Genomic DNA, 17,848 nt, shown 5'->3' with positions numbered 1-17,848 from the left:
ATGCACGATCTGTTTGGTATTTTGAAAAATAAAAAGTATAAATATGCCTTATATAGGTATGGTCCTACACTATATTATTCAAATATAGCATGATAGGTCCACTTTAAACAATGACATTGTTTTTGATGTCACAGAGCAAATTTAGGCTTACAACAGGATGGAGCCAAACCAAGAACATTAGTAGGTTCATGTGTAAGATTAAACATTGGACGTATTTATGCTGGGAGTGATGGGGTTAAATTAAAAGACACACAACCCTTAGTGTTTCCTGTCCAGACAAATGTAGACCTGATAAAAAAACTGCTTATCAAGTTAAAAGTTGCTCTTCAACATTTGCCCGCATTATGGATGCTCCAACATTTATCATATTCAAAAGTCATTCATCATTATTTGTATTTCTGACTACTTATCTGTTAATGTGAACCTTATTCAAACCACTTCACCCACAGTTTGTGGAAACAGTGATGTATGCCCTCTACATCCTGTATGATTGATTGCATCTTTGCTGCTGACTCGCTTTAAAACAGTGTATTCACCACAGTTGAAATTTCCCCCTCCCTCTCGCTCTCTAGGTTTGTTGTGTTGGAGTGAGAGCAGTAGGATTTTGGGGTTGATAGTGTTTAACAAGCAGGATGATCATTAAACACTCTGTCTAGATGAGAAAGCTCTGTGTTGCTTTGAACACAAGTGTCACATAAACACACATTAAAAGTTTCTTCATTTCACCTCCATATATTAAAGCTTGTTCTTAAGGTCTGTGTCTGAACTCAGAATCAGAGCCAAGCCTCTGGTGGGTCCCCATATGACAAGAGAAGCAATCTGTTTCCATGAGCTTAGGTCCTGTGGCAGCGAATAAATTGCTTATTTGGATCCTGGGTTGAAAAGTTTGCTGTAAGTACTTCTGGGTCGATAGCAGCAAGGAAACAAAGGTTCTCCAAAGCTTTTATAAACTCTTCCTTTTACTAAGATCATAGAGTTCAGCTTGTTTACATGTGATGTCTTTTAAAGGTCCCATGTCATGCTTTTCCGGTTATTACCCGTCCCCTTGTGTGTTATGAAGGTTTGTATGCATGTAAACGGTCTGCAAAGTCACAAACCCTCAAAGTACACCCTGTAGGGAGTAAAACTCTAACACAGAAAAGACCTGTCTATGCTGCCCCAGAACGCCTCGTTGGAGATTTCTCTTTTTCTTCCTGGGTACAGTGACGTGCCCATACCCAAATGGACCAATCCGTGGAGCTGTTACGTTACGTCCGCGGAGCCGTCACACACACACACTCAATCTTTTCTCAGCTGCAGCTCCGGCGATTTCTCCTCCCTGAGACGGCGGGACGCAGCAAGGCTGGGAGTCGGGTTGTGAGCACACACACAAACTCCCAGCCAGGCTGCGGTTGTGTGTGTGTGTTCGGGCTGGGATTCGCTTTGTCTCACTGTCTCGCAGACGGCCACTGTGCTCATAGGGAGGGGGGGGGGGGGGGGGGCAGGAGCTCCAACAAGCCGTTTAGGACAGAGAGTGAATACACATACTTTACAGAGATGCTGTTAGAGAAACCAATGTGATTTTGGAAAATTGCACAATATAAATCTATTCTAGTAGACCTCAACAATGGAATTATGATCAGTAGAAATGGCCAAGACATGGGACCTTTAAGCCAATACTTGCTGTGAATGGGAGCTGTGTGGCGCAGTGGATAGAGCCTTGGTGTTGGGATCAGAGGGTCACAGGTTCAAACCCCACTGCATGTCAGCATGTCGTTGTGTCCCTGGGCAAGACGCTTCAACCCAAATTGCTCCTGTGGGGATTGTCCACAGTATTGAGTCTAACAAGTGACATATAATGAAATGAATACACATTAATAAATGTCACGGGAAAAAAGCAGCTGGCTTGGTTATTCGAAAATATGTTTTAAAGAAAGATGAGTACAACTCTATTGATTTTTAAGGGGGAAAATGTCAGTTAACTACTTGGAAAAAATAAGAACTTTCTGTGAGCTAAGTTTAGATGTCTAGTGGGATATAACAAACTTTGCCCTTCTCAATATAATGTAATATGAAACAGAATAAGATAAGAAAGAACATTATTGATCCAACAACTACTGTAACACGAGCTCAAGAGTAAGGGCAGCAAAATAAAACATGGTTTTATGATAAATAAAGATCATACAGGATAAAAAACCAAGACAGAAAATATAACACATATAGCTGTATTCATATATACTCAATATACATATTCTATTTGACAGATGAAACGGATAATTGCACAGTATTGAAAAACAGGATTAATAAATTGCACAGTATATTACATACTATAAAAAGTAGCAACGTTATTAACCCTGATGTCATTTCTCTTGTGTGTCCAGTTCCAGCAGACATCTACAAAGTGTCAGAAGACATCACGGTGAACGAGGGCAGTAACTTGACGCTCAGCTGTTTGGCCAGCGGCCGGCCGGACCCTGCAATCAACTGGCGACTGCTCAACCCCTCAGGTGAGAATTGTTATTTTTTATCATTTTTGTGATTCTTAAAGGTCACTCATTATGCAAAATCCACTTTGTCATGTATGTTTTATAAACATGTGTCTACTCTGTGTAAAGAGATTCTGAAAATTTCAGGAAAAAAGATTCGCTCTCTTTTTGTCCTGATCCATTTATATTAAAACTTGTCTGAAAATGAGCTGATCAGATTCTGGCCACTTTATGATGTCATAACGATGTTTTGGCTTGTGTAACCATTAGCCAATCACCAACCAAGGTAACCCCCCCCCCCCCCACCTTATCACCTGAATCTCCTCCTAGAGCACCATCACGCGCTTTCACACCGGAGTACTTTTACCCGTACTTTTCCCGTTTAATTCCGTTAGTGCCTGGAATTTTGCGTTCATACCAAAAAGAGAACTTAGTTCAGAGAACCTTTACCCCCTTTTTAGTGCCTGTTATAGAGGTGGTACTATCCTGGGGAGAAAAAAGTACCAATTTCTGATTGGCTGGGTGAATTGCAAACCACGCCCCGTAAAAAGACAAGTCTTTTGAAGCCGCCATTGAATTTGCTGGCATTAGCATTATTAGCATTAGCATTAGCATTAGCCCCACGCACCAACAGAGAGAGAATAACTTATGGCAACACAAAAAAAATGGGAGAGGTGGAGATGAGGAGGTGTCGGCATTCTGGCGATTTACTCGGAAGCTGGGAGTCCCAGCAGCTTCTACTGAAGCCAGTCCCCAACTCCGGGGACTTCCGGCCAGGAACTTTGGGTGGCACTATACGGCGTGAAGTTGTTTGCGGCCTGCCAGTAAACCCAAAGCAGAAGAAGTAGAAGTGACGTCAGCGGCTTCATTTGCGTAATCTTCCCTCTGGGAACTTATTCCGGTGTGAACGCGATCGGCTCTTAGTTCCATGGGGGTACTAAGTGCTGGGAACTAAGAGCTGGGAACTAAGTACGGCAAAGTACTTGGTGTGAAAGCGGCTATTGTGTTTATTTTAACCAAATATATAGCAGAGTGAGTGACTCCTTTTTTTCATCAAAAGTAACTAACACAGAATCAGCCCTTTTGAAACAGGGCTGAAACAGAGGGGATTATGGGATGCTAATGCACAAACTGTTTGGTATTTAGAGCCAAACACTTCAGAGACATGTTTTGTATATCTGAGACCTATAATATATTGATGAAAAACAGTATTATAGGGGTCCTTTAATGTCTGGGTAATGGTGTGACAGTGTTTTTAATCATCTACCTTAAGTATGTGGTAGATATTGTATTTTTTGAAGCACCCCTTACTCTCTCTTAAAACATTAGCTCTGGGGCCTGCTGCTAAAGAGGAAAGATTTATTTATTTATTTATTTTTATTAATTTGCCTGCTGGTTTCTTATTTGTTTCCATCCTTACGATTATTATAACTATACGTTTGCATTAGCAAGGCTGTGTTTATCTAACCATGGGGTGAGTCTCCTACATTCGCTTCATGTGATAACCATGTTGCTGTTTGTAGATGCTATCAAAGTGTGTACAGGCTGCGTGTCGGTCCGTACATCTCTCTGTATATGTGTGTTCAGATAAGGGTGATACTGTTGCTTTGGGATTTAATCCAATTTCAGTGAAAAGAATAACCCTCCCACTATAGTATGATGGATGGAGATGTTCATGTCCACAACATCTCCATTTGATATACATTTTTCGCTGATTGAAAACCATTCTAGTCGCATGTCTTCATCAATTACTGCATCAGTTTGTCAACCCTCCAGACATCTTTCATCAAATCCGTTACCTGTACCTGGAAGCTGAATAACTTGGGCGGGTGTATTTGCTTCTTTTGTCTGTTTGCATTAAGGAGAGTGTTCTGTTCAGCTTCATCCTGGGAGCCATATAGATCAGACTGGCTGCGTAGTGGGGTGAAAACAAAAAAGCTCCCCATATTGGTCTCCCAGTGAAGCTGAAATCAAACCCTCGAAGTTCAGATGCCTCACTGTAGGTTAAGCTCATTTGCAGGTTTCAACAGCTTGAAGTACTGTTCCAAGAATATGGATGGAGATGTGGATAGAGAGGGAAGGAAAAAGCAATATCGATATTAGATTGTTCAAGCTGCAATGTACTGGGCCTTACTAAATACTGTACACCTGGAGTTATATTCAATTTCTTCAATAAGGTAACTTCCTATTCAATAGTCCTTTCCCTATGTTTTGTTGAGGACGTAGTGGGCAGACTACCACCGACATGTCTTTGTTTTTTACTGAAACAGTGTGACATAAGAACAATCCTGTCAGCCTCCTGGCAGGATTGAATGCGGTAAATCTACAAAGGCACATCCCCCACACTATTTGCAAATTTGAGCACTGTTATTATTTTTGTTTTTGTTTAGCGAGGGACTGCTGAGAGAGATAATAATGTCTGGCAACCTGTGGTCTCACTCCTTCGCCGGCCTGGGCGGTAACGCTGCTTTGCTGAGCTAGGGAGTCTCTTAAAGTCCATGTAATGTCCAAAATAAATGTTATTCTGTGTTAATAAACTCGCTTCATCACTTTCCACTGTTTCATTTGACATATCAACATCAATGATTCTTTCCATAAATACCCCCCAAATAACATGAAATGTGTGCCACTTTCCCGTGTTATTCCGCTCCGGTAGCGAAAAGCTTGCCAGCCATTAACCCAGCTGTGTGACGTCACACGTGGCAAACACCAGCCTCGTCTGGATTGTTTGTTTTGTATCCTTCCGCTATTTTCGCTCAACGTGTAACCGGACCTCGCTAAACTTTTTTTATCTAACAATTCATGATGGGGAAGCGATGTGTAGTTGTGAGCTGTGAATGTTTCCTGATTGCTATAAACATTGATCATGGGTGCTGGAAGATTGTGCACAAAACTCGGGTCAGAATTAAGTTACTACAGGTGTTATGCCAGCTTGAGCTAAATGTCACCAGAGTACAGTGAACTTGCCTAGTGACTGAAATATATAAAAGTTGAAGTGAAATAAGTAAGGCCAAAAATGAATTACGTCTGAATATCTTTATTATTTTTACCACTTTTAATTATTTGTGGGCTCGCACATATACCAAAAAGACTAATGTACACTGCAATAAAGATAAAATGTTACAAGTGAAAAATTAACAAAAGAACCCTTTTTTATTTATCAAACAGTAAATTAATACAATCTTACAAACTTGTGATTTGGAAAATGTTGATATATTTACATACACAAATAATATTGTAAATGATGTACTTTGTAAATTATTTACATCATGCGAAACCATTTTAACCAGTTCAGCTGCATGACTTATGTCAAATTACAGATTGACCATTGAAATCCCTGATAGCGGCCTCCCGGTTCAGGGTAAGTCTTCCGTATCTCGGTTACAGCACATGCAGGCAGCGGGACTCTGATTTTTGGGCCGAGTACACCCCAGCACCAACGTACAAACTGTCGATAAGCTGTATATCGATACTTCCTAATGAAAAAAAAGTATACAGATTATAAATATATTTGGAGAAAAATAAAATGTTATGTAGTACTATTATGTAGCAATGGTTACAAATTGGCTTATAACATGATATTTGTATTTTACTTGTACAAAATAAATATGAGGTTATACATGACTTCTTGACAAAATCATAGACCTCTTATATATTTCCTCACATGTGTAGTTGTTTCTTTTCTCAAGCATACATTGAACTTGCATACTCAGAAAACATAAAAGCCAAGCTGTTTTTGACTGCTTGAAAGAGTTTAATGGTATCTTTAAAAGTGTACCATATCTGTAGCGACTAAAAGTATTATATGAAAGCAAAGCTGCAATAGGCAGTTGGGTCAATCAATATTTACTTACTGGTGTAGTGGGCCATCAACTGCTCTGTGTTGTTGTTTGTATTGAAGATACGCTATTTTCAGTGTCCAAACACTGAGACAGCCTTCTCTAAAGCCTGGGTGGCTAATAATGCACCTTGGTTTCTCGTCGGTGTCTTCTATCTGGCAGAGTCCTGCACGGGTCTGATTTTCAAGACCCGCTCCCGCCCCGCACCCGTGACGTGCAGTACCGAACCCGCCCCGCTACCCGCACATATTGCCAATTAGTTCCGCAACCCGACCCGACCCGCCGGCACATGATCCGCAACCCGACCCGAACCCGCATATATATAAGCAGTGACAACGTGCAATTATTAACACACGCAGTTGCATATTTGGCTCAAAAAGCCTGGGATGTTGTTTATTTTCTCCATCTAGGTTGACACCAAAAGCCTCCCAGACGTTGGATTTCGCTCTTGAGGAAGAGTTATTGAAAATGCTGTATTCTCCGCTATAGAGAGCTTCACCTCAGCCATTTTGAATGTGGTGCGCTCAGCAGCAGATAGATGCACTGCAGAGTTTATGAATATACTCGGTACCGCGGAGGAGAGGTCTGAGGATTTAAACATTAAACTAAATTATTATTGTTTAAATATATTTATTATGCAACACCCGCAACCGGACCCGCATCATCTTTGTTTTACCCAGAAGCGAACCCGGAAAAAAGCGTTTGAAAAAATACCACCCGCAAATCACCTTTTTTGCGGGTCACCCATCGTTACCCGCGGATACCCGACCCGATGCAGGACTCTGCTATCTGGTCAGTAGGTTGCAAACTGTCTATTTGTTCCATCACCTGCCAGATCTCTCTGCAGCATACACATTCATCTGCAGTGGGCATGCTTTCACAGCATTGACATGTACACCTGAATATTGTACATAACATTAAAAAACAAAACAATATCTGCCGGACGTGTGAAGAACAGATGACAAATTAAGATCGACATTTAGTGCAGGTCAAATTAAATAAAACTGAATTTACCATTCAGTATTGCCGACTCGAGTCTCGCCGGCTGCGGAATCCGCTTCTCTTTCACAAGTTTCTGCCTCGTTGTTCGATTGCTGGGCAAGAGGCTCGTACTGATAAGGCAAGATGCCTTGAAGTGAAAGGCTAGCTGGTTCACTCTCTACTTCTGTAACTGAATCCAGATAACCCACCGAATCTGAGCTTGAATGATCGCTGTCGCTGTCGCTGACTGAAGTTATCGCGTTGCTTGCCATTTGGACTGATTTGATCAAATGGCAATGTTTGCCACGTGTGACGTCACCGCTCGTTCGGGAGTGATCGGGGGCGTACTCGGCAAACTTCGGAACCAACATCGGTTTTTAACGTCTATGTCATTTAATTATGACGAAACTTTAAACATTTTTATTTATTTTTATTCTGGTGATATCTAAACTACATGTTAAAAAACACCTGTGTTAGATGCATTACATGGCCTTTAAGTATTCACTGGGACTACAATAGCCACATTCACACCGCAGGACTTTCCCTGGTACTTTGGTTCTTTAGTTCCATTAATACCAATAATGTCGCGTTCACACCGCCGGGACTACTCAGTGCCGGGAACTCTTTTGGCCATTGCTAGAGAGGTGGTACGAACCTGGTGATAAAAGAGTGCCAATTTCTATTCTATTTCTATTGGCTGGGCGAATTGCAAACCACGCCCCGTTAGACTGATTCCGAACCAGCATTGCACTTACAGCATCCGACGAGTGGGTCAAATCCCTAGTTGGCTGCAATAACCCAGTTACAAAGCTGTATAACATGAGCACAAAGACAACAAGCTCAGTGAACTCCATCATGTCTGAGGTCGGAAAGTAAACAAACGCCTCATGTACAGCGGGTGGGCTTTATACCCCCTCCCCCGTGCAGTTCTTCTTCTCTCTTTTTTTTTGTACTCGCCGTGAAGTGGTTTTGCGGCCTGCCAGTAAACCCAGAGAAGAAGAAGACGAAGCGACGTCAGCGTAATCTTGCCTCAGGGAAAGTACTGCGTTGTGAATGCGATTGGCACTAGCCCCCTGGCGGATTCAGTGTCGTGGCACTAAAGTACGGCAAGTCCTGCGGTGTGAAAGCGGCTTATGAGTAACAAAAGGCTGGTCCATGTCAACATTTCAGCCTTTCTTCAGGAAGAAGGTATTTCTACAGTTAGGGGATCCACCTGAAGTCTCAATAAAGGCTAAAACTAACAGTTTGGCTATTTCCTAAAATGTCAGGATGCATAGTCCAGCAAAAGGCAACCCTTTATTAATTTGGAAATGTTTACAGTAATATGTTTCCTATCTATATTGGAAAAAAACATGTCTTATCTCGTCCTCTATAACAGTTGCAGAGACCCTCTCCAGAAATTCAATAATGAAGGCAGCACTGTTGTTTTTGTCTTGAAAAAGGTATAAAAAATAAGTATTTGAAAGTCTACTGAAATCCTATAGTGACGCTTTGCATTTCCCAGACCATGTACAAGCCCAACTAAGACTGCAAAGATGATTAATTTGTAATTAGATCTGACAGTATTTTCCTTATCTTTAAAGTAAGATCCGACAAGAATTATAAAAATGTTTTTATAATGAGGCCCCTGGCCTGATTCAAAATCCCAGTCTAGCCCTAAAGACAACCGCAAAGGTCTCACAGGCGATACACGTTTGTCTATTTAACTTTAATAAAATGTCATTGCCTTCACAGAAGAAAAAACACTTTTTGTTTTTGACACTTTTCACATTTTGACACTTTTCACATTTGGAAAAACCCCATAGGAAAGGTTAATTATTCGCAGCTATGAAAAGTTTAAAACCCCCTCTCATCATAGTGCTTTTTTTTATGCTGTACTGTTACGCTCATCTCCGATCTGTTATTGTGGACATTAACTTTAAAGTAAAGTAAGACCAACTTTTTCTTCACGGAAAAAAATAGTGAATTGCTTGATATGTTAATTAGATAACTTATTGTTTGTATTCAATTCTGCTAATTTAGAGCTACAAGTGCTCTGAGTAGTAGAAGCAATTGAGTATTTGATTGACAGCAATACAAATTGGGAACTTTCTCAATATCCAGTTCATTGCTCTATTTTTAGGAAAACAGCCAAAATGTGCTTCCAGCTTCTTAAATGATAATGTTTTCTGGATGTTCTAGTCTTCTATGATCATACTGAATATTTTAGTTTTTTCGGAATGTAAAACAAAACCAGTCATTTTGGCTCTCAGAAATTCTGATGGGAAATGTTAACCATTCAGTCAATGTGCAATGGTTTATTTATATTTTTAAAATGTTGTCAAACTAAAAAATAAGTTGCTTTAAATGTGCTTTAAAATAAACAGGCAAACCTTTAAAACAAATAACTGGCTAACCAAACTGACAATAACCACCCAGTCTTCAAACTGTAACAAGTCAGACCACGTATATAGAAAGGTTTTCCCTGTAATACTTATTTTCCTAGGGGCTCTGAAGTAGAACCTGAAGCAATCTTATACAATTTATATGTGACAAATGATACCCCCAACTTTTAAATAGAAGTTTTCAGCTATCTGTCTAAATCTGTATTCCATCCTAGGATTTATTATGAGATAGTTAATAGTAGGGTTTCTCTTGGTGTCAACGTTGATTACAGCTGTCATCTGTTTCTACGGGGCCATCCAAGCTGAACCGACTCCTTCTTAGCTCCGTGCAATCTTATTTGTCTGCTATTGTTTCCTCCATCCCTCGGTTATCACAACGCTAATTATATTATAACTGACGTGTTAGGATTTTTAATGACAAAGTGACATGTTGGATTGAATGAAAGAGACACAGAAAGAACATTTGCATTGCTGTGGATATGTATATTATGTATAATTAGAGTGCAGCAAAGATGCTGTTTGTGTCATTGAGACAAGAGGTCAGGCTGGTTATTGCTTACACATCACTGAGCTACATATGTACTTAAGGGATTGTGGGACTAAATTGAATTCATTTTTCCTAAGGTCTCATAATAAATTGCCAGAGTAGGTCTGAGGCAGAGGTTTTTGGACCTGCTGTGTCGAGACTGCAGAGAACCATCAGATGAAATTGCCTAATACTCTGACTTGGTAAATATTACAACCCTTTGAGCGTGATAAAAGATGACAATGAGCCGGGGATACTTCATTATGAGTTACACTGTGGACTCCTGCAGGCTAAGCAAACAAGGTGCTCATTAAAGTGGTACATGCACCAGTTACCCCAAAGGGTTTTATTTGTTATTGGCTTACAGTGCCTAAGCAGATAACAAGCAAAGTGTTACAATTACCACAATCACAAACAGTCCGAATGAAATGTGATATTTGTTTTTATTGTCAAAAAAATAGCGGCAACCATGAATTTGAACAGTATCTATTATTTCCCTACCTCAAAGTGCTTTTTCCAAAATGATATTGATTTTGTACTTAATAATTATAAAGCGCATACAGGACAATAAAGCTTAGCAGCTGAGTGCAATTTTCCCCTTTTATTGGAAATTATCTAATTAATTTTTGCTATATTGTAGCAGAGTGAAAATGATGCCTAAACAGAAAAAAAGGTAAAAGCTTAGCTTTTTGTGATCATGGCCCTCAATGTGAAAAATAATGACTGGGCTATATCTCGAGTTTTTCTTTAATTGTTTTTAAACTGTCCTCTCCAAAAATAAACAACCATATCAGTTGTTAAAGCAAGTGACATGTGTTCACATGGAAGTGACAAAGCCCTCTAGTGGTTGTGGCAAATATGACACAGCAAAGAAGGAAGAGAGGGAACATTATTTTTGGATGATTCACAATTAAATGAGGCAACCGTTTTGTTCCCCATTTTTAACCAATATTGGTTCCTTTTAAACTAAAATGCTGTCGCCAAAAGGGGCATCGCATCAGGGAACACTAATATCTCTAAGTGGCAATCCATTATATATCAATACACTGTCCATTGATATACCAATCATTTCATTTCCATCTTTATTTCGAACAGATTTAAAAAAAACAAATAAAAAATAATAAATGTGAAAAACAGAATACCGTATTGTTAGAATACAGTATTTATCAATATTCATAATAATATTTATATGTTCAACAAAAATATTCATAATAATAATAATCAATAAGCATTATGGTTTTAATCTAGATTCCCCTTATCAGTGTCATTCATTACGAGATGACATGTTGCTATTAACTTCACACTTTCACCGTATGCATAGCATGTGTAAATACATCTACTGATATCTGCCCTATTCAATTACTAGTGAAAATCAGAACAAACAAAATCACCACATTCATGTCTCATTAAATGGCTACCTCATTAAATAGGATCCTTTGACAACCCTTGAAAGTAGCGAAGGAGACTTTGAAGATGTGAGGCAGCGACAGTCATTACAGATTGTGTTCGCAGAGGCAGTGAGAGACTGTTCTACCTGTGTGAGAGAGTTGGCAACGCTTTGAGCACATTATCCAGTGTGCCTTTAATCAAAACACTGTTTGTCCACCTTCTGTATGGGCACTGCTGTGAATGTTGACTGTAAAGCTCATATTGCATGGACTTGTGAGGCAAATGATCAATAGAGCATGCCGGGCAAAGACGAGGGGAGAGGTGAAGGGATATTCAGCGGGATGGGGAGAAGAAAATAGATCAAATATAACTGTAAAAAAAATGCAGATTGTGAGCGTGAAAGAACATAATGGTAAAGTATGTGTGCACAAAACCTCTAGTGACTGTGCGACATGTATGTGCAAACTGCAAGCGTGTTGATGTTGATCTCTTTAGCTGGCTGATTCCCAGCTTGAGACCACTTCAGTTTTTTTGAAGTGGAGCGTTTAGGTGGTGGGAGGTTGGGAGAATTGTAGCGCCCCATCGTGCATGATGAGGGGGGGAAACAGAGCCGCTGGTCAAACAAGGGAACACTGTCAGTCAGACCACCAAAATAGCGTTCAGACAAGTATGAAAAATACATGGCTGCCTCTGGTTTTTCATGACACATTGAGTAACCATGCAGGGCTAAAAACAGGGGAAGAACTGCCCTCAGGGAAGGGAGCAGAGAGAGGAAAAGAAAAAAGTGAAATGACAGCAGAGGCAGGTAGGAGAGGAGAGAAAGAACAGAACAGTGTTTAAGCATGCAAATGGACAGTTTCATTGGATGTTCAATCATTCTTATCATTCATTTTTGAAACTCCAGCAGTTAATTAATGTTCAATTATGCATTCAAGATCCTTTCACCTCTCTGGTGTAATAGGCTTTGGCAGTCATTTAGCATTGCACGAAGGGGAACAGTAGCGAACCCGAGATCCACTCAAGCAAAGACACACACATCTGGACTTCTGAGGAGCCTGCTATAAAATTATTAGGACGCTAATAATTGAAATGTTAGGCAGACAATGTCCTTGTATTTATGAAGCAGCACACTGGTGGCTGAATGGACACACTGATGCAAATTGTGTACTAAACTTTCTCAACACCTATTACCTATAAGAACAGAAGTCATGTTTACTGTCACAGTGTCCTTGAGCCTGAACACCCTGAAGGTGTTCTGGATAATAGCTTCAGCCAACTGTAAATGGCAGGCTATGAATCCATCACAACGGCTTCATTGCAACAAAGACATCTGTCCAAACGAATTGATTTGGAACGCAGCCGACACTCCTGTGCTATATGATCCGGCTGAATATTGAACTCATAACCCTTTTATAATAGTGCTTGGCATGGCAGCCATTAAGAGGTTTGATGCTGAGTGCCCTTAACATCACTCTTCGGCTCTGTGACGTCCCTTACTCCAAGTCCGAGCTTGAGAAAGTCTTTCCAGCACTGTCTGGAAAACTCTCTCACTGTTCCTCTCTGCCACTCTTTGTCCATCCATCTTCAGCTGTCACTTTCCTTCTTCCTCTCCCCCATTTTCACTCTCATTGTCTCCTCCTCTTTCCATCATCCTCCCATCTCTTCCTTCGGCAGAGTATGACAGTCACTTCAATTGTCCTTCTGCACCTCATCTCGCTGTCTAGGGGGAGGCAGGTAGCTAAAAAGTACAATATGTCCCCACACACACATATATATTTGACCCCCAGGAGGTAGTGGAGCCAGAAAGAGTGCAGATACATAGGGGCCTCAGTACTGATACTCCAGTGCAGTAGCAGTGTGTGAGAAGATTAGGCTGGAGCTATCACACACATGTACACACACACATATACACAAATCATTGAGTGCAAGCTTGACAGCGAGTAGCTGACAAGCCTGCTGATTATGGGAAGGAAGTGTAAGGTAGTGACAGGGCCTTCTCAGAGCAACACAGGTCAACCTACGTGTCTCCAGCTGTGTGCATGTGTGCATGTGTGCATGTGTGTGTGTGTGTGTGTGTGTGTGTGTGTGTGTGTGTGTGTGTGTGTGTGTGTGTGTGTGTGTGTGTGTGTGTGTGTGTGTGTGTGTGTGTGTGTGTGTGTGTGTGTGTGTGTGTGTGTGTGTGTGTGTGTGTGTGTGTGTGTGTGTGGGTGTGTATTCACAATCACTTGATTACCAGCACATTGGGAAACAGGAGAAGACAGCTGCTCATCCGTCTCTCAGCAGGTCTCAGATCTGCTGACTGTCACTGTTCCCTCGTTTGTTTACAATCAGCATCATCAGCAGCTGCTCTGAAATCAGTCCACTGTCACACCGTGCACAGAGCATCATGAGCACAGCTTTCCCTGTGTCTGCCCAGACTCATTAGGTGCAGCCACCGCTGGGCTGGCTGAACGCTGGAGCCCACACTTGTTTAAAGCCAGAACTGTACAGAAACTCAGCACTTTTTTGTTCAGTCCGTAAGCTCTTTTTCTGGGCCCCGCGTCACAGCCCTTCAGGGAGGCAGTAGCCTGAAAGAGAAGTCTACTCTTGATTTGACACTTTATGTATTGAGGTATTAAATAATTTGGTCGTATACTGAGCAGCTCCATTGTACTGACAGGTGACAGAGAATAAATGAGTAGATAGATTTAACAAACGCTTATAAACAAAGTTTAAATATGCTATGGTCTCATTAGAGCTTAACCTAAGAGATCACAGTGAGATTGATGTGTTAGACTGCAAATATATGCCATATTCCAGTAGTGTTGTACAATCTACTCAAATAAAGCATGTCTTAAGCTGTTCTGAAAGCTCCTGATGAAAAGGCTTTGACACATCTCATTAGAATATAAAAAGTATAATAGAAAGAAACTACATTAATGCAAATTGCTAATTGCCATGACATTTGGCTTACAACACATTTTTTTCTCGTTTCATTTTAAACATATGTGTGTGGGAGCTTTAACCCATGGAGTGTAACAAGAGGATCTTGTTAAGTTAAATGTCTCATCTGTCAGTTAGAGTGCAGAAAAATGGAGATATCTTTTTACAAGTAGCAAGCGAAGTAGAGGTGATTATGCAGGTGATACATTCAGTAACTATATTAAAATGATAGTGTCATGGTCGTATGGAGTGATGAGTGCACATGACGAGCGTCGAGCCTTGGCCCTACTGGCCTCACATTTCTTCAATCATATTCAAACACCAAACACACACACACACACACTAAGATCTTCTATCTGTATGCGCACTGTCTGACAACATTAATCCCAAATGCCTTACAGTTCAAGGCCTACAAAATGATACGTTTATTCCATGAAGATCGCATGAATAATGCTATTAGTTTGTCTTTGCATGCACACATGTGTTGGTGTGTGATTGACAGAGAAAGTAATGGAGAAAAACAGGGAATAAGAGGTAAACAGGGATAGTCTATGACCGACCTTGTTATCATTGCTTAACACAAAGCCTCTTCTCCCATGGCAAACACAAGCCCATTGAATCCATCCAGACAGTAATGAGAAGTCTTTGCACAACAATAGGCTGGATCTGTTTATCAGCCAAGTGGACAACCAAACCCCTTCATGGGAATTCAATCACTAAACCCTATTCTGTTTTTATCGGCAATTAATCTTCTTTGAAGGCCTCAGACTCAGATTGGACAAACAATGATATACAGCGCCGCACAATGTGTGGCCACACTGGGAGAAACCACACAGAAGTAGCCTCAAAGAACAACAAAGGCATGTGTGTAGTCGAACAAGAAAAAGTACATCGTGGGAAAATGAGATAGAGAGAGGACTGACAGCGTTGAGAAAAACAGACGGCTGCACTGCTCCACTGTGCGTATCATTTCTTCGGCTCAAGAAGCGGCAAATAAACAGCCTTCTTGTTTTTGGCTCCAACACCTGTGTTATTTCTGCATCGACAGCAGCAGTGGCGGCAAATGGCTTGTGAATAGAAGTGGAAGTTCTCCTTATGTCCTCAGACTACCGACAAAAAATATTGTTAATGTGGGATTCCTTTTCAGATAAAGAGAATTGCTGCCAAGTGTAATAAGACCTTGCAATGGAGCCAATAAAAGAGCACATTAACCTGAGTAGTCTCACAAGGATACTGTTGGTGCTTTCATAACACAGTATTCATGACATTTTGGGTTGTAAAGGGATTTAATGATTATTGTTGCAAAATGAATGTGTCATTTATAATATATTCCTGACACATTGTAATAACATGCATTTTAACTTTGAGTCTGGCATTCCTTTAAAGAGGCCCTGTTATTCATGTTGGGGTTTTTCCCTCCTCCCCCCCTTTCCCGAAGAGCCTCAATTGGACTCCTTTGTTTACTTACGTAACATAGTGACATCACTATGTTAAACTCACGCCTCTTTTAGCTATAGCTCCAACACATTGTACATGACAGGCTATACATCTATAAGCGATGGACCAATCATAACGGTGCCGGCCAGTTAACCAATCGGAGCAGACTGGTCAGAGAGTGAAAATAGGTGCTGCTTTTTGGCAGTATGAGAGAAATAAAGACCTTTTAGAACTTTAAAGCATGGAAATTTAGAGTAAAGGCATAAAATACAAATATGAACCTGAAAAGGGCACATATTATGCTCTTTTTCAGTTGAATTCTTTTTTTATACTTTCTTTCTCACAAAGTTCCGTCTGCTCTAATTGGCTAGGTAGTTTTCAAGACTTAAGTTGAGATTCCCGAGGCGATGTAACATACGTATGTGCCAGACTGTAAGAACGGGAGCCTAATTGGAATTGCTTTGTTAATTCTGATTTGCAAAAGTATCTCCCAAAGCATTAGAAAAGTGAGGTGTTCCTTATATATTACCCTTAAGATATCTACTGTTTTCTGAGCCCTGTAGATGGTTTTTGGTTTGGGAACACACAGAATCATGAGTGGGTTTACAAGTATATAAATCAATAATATTGATTTTCTAAGCTCAGCCATCTTTCCATTCTCTCCATATCTCCAGGAGGAATTTGTTTATGAATATAGTTACTCTGAGTATTTTAACATAAAAAAGTTTGATTGTGTTAAATTGAAGCCCAAAAATGCAGCGGGTCCACCAGACCCACAAACACTGGCTGAGTAACAAAAATATGAACACCACACAAGGCTGTAAATAGATGTTGACCCATTATTTAACCCAGTGTTTGTGGGTCTGGTGGACCCGCTGCATTTTTGGGCTTCAATTTAACACAATCAAACTTTTTTATGTTAAAATACTCAACAGATGTTTACTTCATCTCAATTACAAGCAATATAAACAGCATACATGGTTAATATGTGCCTTTTACATTTGTTAGATCACATTAATGAATAAAAGTGCTACTTGTGTTTTTGCCCGCTGACCGGCTGGTCCTGTGGCTTGTCTTTAGCTGATGCTCAATCTCATCCTCTTCTTCAAAGTCACTGTCAGACTCAGAATTCTCAGAAATGTGAACCTCACATTCTGAAGCCTCTTCCTCTTCCTTTACATCATCATCTGGTTCTCTCTCTTCCAGAATCATTTGCAAGGCCCTCTGAGCAGAGAATCTTTTGGCCATCTTGATCAGTTAGGATAAGGACCCAAACTGGCGAAGTTTTAATTTATTGTGTCCTGCCAGTCTATGGGCCTGCCCCAAATTTGCAGCTGGGGTAGAGTGTGAAACAAATAAAGATTGGTTCCCGCAAAACATAATGCGGGAAGGTGAGAGCAGACAGGTGTGGGTGCTTGACTTTATCAACAATGTTGCAACCATGTGCGGGAATGGCAGGGGCAGAAACACAAAAGTCTCACACACACACACACACACACACACACACACACACACACACACACACACACACACACACACACACACACACACACACACACAGAAGGCCCAGACAGGTGCATAGGAACCGAACACCCTGTATGTAAATGTGTAGGGGGGTGTACAGTGGGTGGTCATTGAAAATGTGTTCTGATACATGTTCTTCACAGAAAATGAGCCAAGGCCATTGAGTGTGGGTTTGAAAAAATAATTTATCATATCATTTTTCTTTAGCTAATTAATGAAAACGGATCCCAAAGACCCGAATACCATACAATTGTTAGATAAAGCCAATACCAACTATCCAAACAAATACATACAGACTCAAACTCAAACACACACACACACACACACACACACACACACACACACACATACACACACACACACACACACACACACACACAC

The 17,848-nt window shown here is 40.6% G+C and overlaps 1 protein-coding gene across 5 annotated transcripts in view; it reads left to right on the top strand.

Moving 5' to 3' along the window:
• Positions 1-17,848, top strand: part of lsamp (limbic system associated membrane protein) — a 678,342-nt gene that overhangs the window by 641,083 nt on the left and 19,411 nt on the right. For all 5 annotated transcript variants that reach the window (XM_079674361.1, XM_079674360.1, XM_079674362.1 and 2 more), the window contains one exon: positions 2,361-2,486. In XM_079674361.1, coding sequence (XP_079530487.1) covers positions 2,361-2,486 — 126 coding nt within the window. The remainder of the gene's footprint in view (positions 1-2,360; positions 2,487-17,848) is intronic.

Source organism: Notothenia rossii, assembly GCF_949606895.1.
Source record: "Notothenia rossii genome assembly, chromosome: 4".
In the NCBI taxonomy this organism is placed as follows: Eukaryota; Metazoa; Chordata; class Actinopteri; order Perciformes; family Nototheniidae; genus Notothenia; species Notothenia rossii.
Note: the sequence above shows the minus strand (reverse complement) of the source record. Positions and strands in the feature narration are given on the sequence as shown.